General features: G+C 34.1%; 1 protein-coding gene across 1 annotated transcript; it reads left to right on the plus strand.

Moving 5' to 3' along the window:
* Positions 1–1,380: 1,380 nt before the first annotated feature.
* Positions 1,381–5,124, plus strand: LOC126811475 (slit homolog 1 protein). The gene has a single exon (XM_050537117.2). It carries the CDS (start codon positions 2,386–2,388, stop codon positions 4,540–4,542), a length of 2,157 nt encoding a protein of 718 aa, XP_050393074.2. The 5' UTR covers positions 1,381–2,385; the 3' UTR covers positions 4,543–5,124.
* The last annotated feature ends 1,023 nt before the right edge of the window (positions 5,125–6,147 follow it).

The raw sequence follows: 6,147 nt of genomic DNA on the forward strand, positions 1-6,147 counted from the left end.
AAAATCCCAGCACTGGCCTACTTAGGACAAGGGACCACAGTTAATTGAACACTTTGAAAATGTGGAGGTCAGTTGTATCATAAACTCTTTTAACTTAATGGGCATATTTGTCTGAATTGTTACATACATTGTAGTCTAAACATGACCGACTAAACTGCGTATTCATATGAACAAATGAAAAGAAACATTACCGACCAAATAAATAATGTATTTATAGACCTGAATAGTATAGAAAAGAATCCAAAATAAATGTATTTATATGTCTGTACGGAAGAAAAGAACGGAAAAAGTTAAAAAGTGTGCTTAAATTATAACAAGTAGAAGTACTCTTTTTAAGGAATTAATTAAAATATGTATTAGTTAAACTAATCAACAAATAATAAAATCAATGACAATTATTATTTATATAGCAAAAAAAGGAAAAATGGATAAGCGAATATTTAATGAATTAAGTAAATAAAAGACATGTCTTTAAATGGTATTTAATTCAGACGCCTTCTCGTGTATCAGCACCTAGCATTCTTCGTTTCATTGTGAAATGTCCGGTAGTTCAGTAGTTAAATTACTTTTCAATGCGATGTACCCCCACTGTAAGCTTAAGGACACAACCTCTTGTTTTACATTAGTTGTTCTTTATAAATTAGTTCCTAGCCTGTCCTTATGTGGAAAGATATTGACTAGCAAAAGTAGTACAATAATGTTATGTTATTTATTCACATGATCTTACTTTCGTGTATATTAGAAACATGAAAAAAATGGGTATACAATTCAATGATTGGGTCACTTACCATCAGGTCCTGGGGTAGACCGCGGTGTTGTCCGAGAAAGTCCCTTGTTTACCCATCTTCATTAATCCGGTTGGTGCAGAAAAGTAGGACGTTAAACTCCAATTCGTTCCATTTCTACAAATATATCATTGTTCAATATTCCCTACCATTTGAAACATGACCCAACGCCGTGAAGGAAATGAAATGAAATGAAATTTAACGTCCTACAATTCTCGGCCGTGAAGATCAAAGGGCAAACAGCTAGCACTCCCCCCCCCCCCTGTTTTGTATCAACATACTTCAGAGAGGGTAGGTCCAGTTGACGCGTGACGTATTCGTTTTCAAAAAGTTTTTTTCTTGCGGAATGATATTGGAGTGATATCTGTTTCGTTAACCGTGTGTACCTTTATTGTAACTAATGTATCCAATTAAGGCAATTTGATGGATTTTAATGTTATGTTAAATAATATAGAATATAGATAAGTATACGAACTGGTTTACACTAACATATATAGTACAGTAGGGTGACCCATGTACTCTACAGAAATACAGTCCACCGCTGATAGTTCGAGACTACCACTGACGCGTGCACATTCGCCGTGCCGAGACCAACTTTCTGACAGTATGATACTATAAATAGCCATGGCACGTGCAATTCTCTACAAATCTATCAACTATTACAGCCGTAAAAAAATTTATTGTTGACGATTTTGAATAGCAGTGAAATTAAGCTTCTTGGTTATTACAGCAGATTTAGAAACTACGTTCGTTTCATTTTTTAAATCGCTTTATCATTAACTGTACCGTTAAGAGCGGCATCTTTTGGTTTAGTACAAATAATATCTCTAAATCACTCGGGTTAGACAGGAACATGATACTAGCAGTAGTTTCATTTTACTTTTACAAGGTTCTTAAAACGATTGTTGAGCTACCTAACGTGCTTATTTCTAAATTCAATTTCTTGTTCTAGCTTTCTGTTTCGTAAAAAAGTAGTCTTGATTATCCCGACCTGTCAATCAGACGTAGAATTGTCGATAGACTGGTTAAGCGAGACTAATTTCTAAACAAGGGCACGTAACCTATCTTTTACTCAAAAGTGTCTGGATGTTATGGACGACACTTGGAACCAGTGTTCAGTCTATTATTTATAGATGATTAATGGTCATAGCTTATTAAGTACAACTTGATCGTTTATTTAGTGACTATAATTGTGTGAAACTGATTTGAGGCTTGGCATATATATAAATATTGTGGCGTAGTTGTCGAGATATATGGAGATATTTATTTATGGTGGGTCACCCTAACAGTATAGTATAACAAATCTATTATGTACAGAAACCAAGTGTACTATGCCATAGGCGTTATTGTTACTTTACGAACGGCTAATTCTTTGTTAGGTGTGTATAAACTTTGTGAATATAATGTACAGGGTGCGTCACACATGACACGAAATGGCTAGCATTCTGTTTATTATCAATAATACCATTCAAAGGCTTGATACGTTTAATTGCCGTTGCTTGTCTGTGATATCCTCTTCGGTGGAAGCGGGCGTGAGCCCCAGAAAAAGCAGGAGAAGTTGCCGTTGATTCAATTAAAAACCGGTTAATAGAATTCAACCATGGACTGGATTTATGTGTTGTTGTTAACATGCTTCCCAATGACATCTCACATGGGATCAAGCCATGAATGTGTGTGTGACGATAATCAGAAGGTAGTAAAAATTTACCGTCATAACCTTACAAGTGATCTGTCCGGCGTGGATGCGTTTTATGATGTTGATTTATCACATGAGTCCATAACAGATTTACAAACTTTATTGTCATCTTCATTAACTTCAATACGACTTCAAATAATACATTTAAATCTAAGTTATAATCATATCCAACAGGTTCAGGGGTCATTCGTTACCTCGTTACCGAAACTACGAAGTATCGTTTTATCTTCAAATAATATTTCTTCTGTAGACAAGTGCGTGTTTATGGATGCCAAATGTTTACAAACAATAGACATAAGTAGAAACAATATAGAACAGCTACCATCAGGATTACTGGGAAGACAAGGCGAGGTGTTGAGGATTAAGAAATTTAATGCTTCACGTAATCAGATAAGCTCCATGGGATCGGAACTGTTTCATGAAGGTTTAATATATCTGAAAACCGTTGACATTTCTTTTAATAATTTGGAATATTTCGACTCCTGGCCTTATAAAACCAAGTCTATCGACCAGACATTGGTTTCAGGTTGTCCCATAGATATAAATACATCATCATTACGTTTAAATTACATAACCGCCGAGGGATATACACATTATAATGACATAAGTGTCGAGGGATATACGTTTAATTTGTCACATAACAACATATCATATTTCAAAAGAGCACTAGGACTGGAACTGGGGCAACAACAAAATTTTAAAATTGATCTAACTTTTAACAACCTTCAAGATTTAGCAGGTTGTATTAAGGCATTAAATGCATCTACACCATCGGATATAGCATTTTTACGCCTAGAATTAAAAAATAATCCATGGTTTTGTGATTGTTCAGTTTACAATATAGTTCATCGCGTGAATAACAGCTTGTACATGGATCAGGCCACGGAATATCTGTATTGCCAAGATCCACCCGATCTACGAAATAAATCGTTCGGTTATTTAATGAAAAACATGGATAAATTAATTTGCAATATAAGTGAAGATTGTCCTATTGGATGTTTATGTCAGGATCGGCCTTCCGAGGATCTGTTAACAGTTGACTGTAGTATGGTCAAAACTCTCACGAGACTGCCAGAGCGACTGCCAAAATACCCACGGATATCTTTAAATTTATCTGGTAATCAGATACAAATAATAGTCACAAAAAAGTACACCAATGTTTTAACTCAATTGGATGTTTCTCATAATAGGCTGACATATATCCATCCTAAATTCTTTGATGACGGCGAAATGTTGAAATTCGTGGATATAAGTAGCAATTCCCTCACTTCTTTGCCTATCACATTGCGAAATCTAAGACTACCTTCATCTGATGTTCGAGTAGAGAACAATTCTTTAGTATGTTCTTGTGACAGTTTATGGATGAATGATTGGCTGATGGAAATAGACGGAAATAATATGACATGTACTGTGAATGGAAATGAACATTATATACAATCAGTTACATACAATAGTCTAACATGTTATAGAGATCAAGTATTAATAGCGTGCTTTATTTTAGGCGGTTTATTATCTGTAATTATTATATTTGTTGTAGTGTGTTATAAATGGAAATATGAAACTAGTGTTTTATTTTATCATGTATTTGGAGTTCGACCCTTTGATAAGCCGAAAAAAGTAGATGTGAAGGAAGATGCACCAGTGTTTAGTTGTGATGTATATATTTCTTCAAACAGACAAAACCCTAAAATAATAGGCTGGGTTACAAAAAGACTTTTACCAAAACTAAAGAACTTTAACAAGACATATTACTATCCGCCCAAAGATGACATTCCTGGTGATAGTCAAGCAGACGCAATTACCGACGCCATGGCGTGTAGTAGAAAAATCCTAGTTATTCTAGATGACAGTGAATTAGACAAAGAATGGTGTATTGAAGAGTTTTACATTGGGCATCAAATTGCTGGTAAAGTTATCCTCGTACTTTTTGACAGTCCAAACAAATTTGAAGACATAGAAACTGAACCAATACAAACTTATATAAACCGACAAAATTATATTCAAATGGATCATAAACTATTTTGGCCTAAATTAAAATATGAACTGTCAAAGATGAATTGAGTTACGTGACATATTTATCAAATATAAGGCAAATAGTGAAACATTTTGGTTACACCCGTAGTCTTGAAACCCAGCGGAAATAATCGATAAAGTTTGTGGAGTTTTTTAGAACGAAAATTGATAAAGCCTATCACATAATACTGCTTGTAACATCGATCGAAATCTATTACTTTTGAATTAGTTTTAAAAATATCTGCCCCATAGTTAATAGTTTTACAAATATATATTGCCTATTACCTCTTGATTATCAATAAACAGAATTGATAATGTTTCACTTTCTGTTCTTTGTCCAAACCTGAAAATTTATAACAATTTACATAAACTAAAATATTAAGAATTCTTGTTGAAATACCTTATATCAACCGACACTAAAGTACAGCTGAAATTGTGCACATTATGGGGTTCAGTTAAAAATAGATATGTGATGTAATAGGTAAATCATGAATATTTTGTATAGTTAACTTACACTTATAGGACCAACACGTGATTTCTGCAAACTTTATACATATCTATATCAAAGGTTATTCTAATGTATATAAAAATGCTTTATGCTACTAAGAAATAAATTACAATACAATATTATATTTTAGTTATTAAATATTATAGTTGCAGATATAAAAATATGTTCTTCTACTTTCTTATGTTTTATGATATTTAAAATGGTACGAAAAACCGAGGTCCCGTGTACATATTGGCGTGCACGTAAAAGATCCCTTGGCAGTTGGAATTCGATATAAGAGTAGGCCGTAGCGCCGCTACCCGGGCAAAATTTCCCTCATAGCACACTGTATGGCGTATGCCCGTCTTCATTAGCCCAGTTTAGGAGCAGAACAGTTGGACGTTAAACCCCATTTCATTTCATTTCATTTCAAGGTTTGATTAGTAGGAAAGGGTGATGGCACAAAGTTATGACAGGGCATGATATACATTCAATCTAATTAAAGTTCAAAATTTCGTTTTACTTGTCTTTACAACACTAGGATCTGGAAGAGTTGTTATATAATTCGCGTTCTGGATGATGTGAGGGATTAGCCAATGTGAGGTGCACGGAACTGTGGGTAACCCACTAGAAACATCAATGCTGATTGGTTAATCAAATTTCTGACGTCATAGGGCCAAAAACCACTCGTATGACCTCTGACGCGACCTTCCAATACAACCTTCATGTAGTAGATACCATCAAATGTATAAAAAACGAAACGAAACATAGATCTGTATTTTAATCAGATTGGATATACATTCAGTTTAATAAACTCGTTTTAAAATGCAGATGTGACGTGATCCATTGATGTTGGCTTAACATTATTTCAAATATTGGTACGGGCAATGTGCCAAGCGTATATTATTTATACTAGTTGAAATATTGGACCCGCGTAACGTATTTCATTGAAATGCGCATGCTGGATAGAGTCTGTATTTTAACTTGTTTAATGGTCTCGTGAAAGACATTGCACTATCAATATATTACTTAATGTCTCACACCATTAAACTACACATATTACATTGGATGATGATTATAATAAAGAAAGTGTACACATTATTTTGCCAAACTTCCACTCCATTTTTTTTTTAAAAATGCTAAAAGGCTATTGGCGTGTAAAGAAT

The sequence above is a fragment of the Patella vulgata genome, chromosome 2, assembly GCF_932274485.2.
Source record: "Patella vulgata chromosome 2, xgPatVulg1.2, whole genome shotgun sequence".
NCBI lineage: Eukaryota > Metazoa > Mollusca > Gastropoda > Patellidae > Patella > Patella vulgata.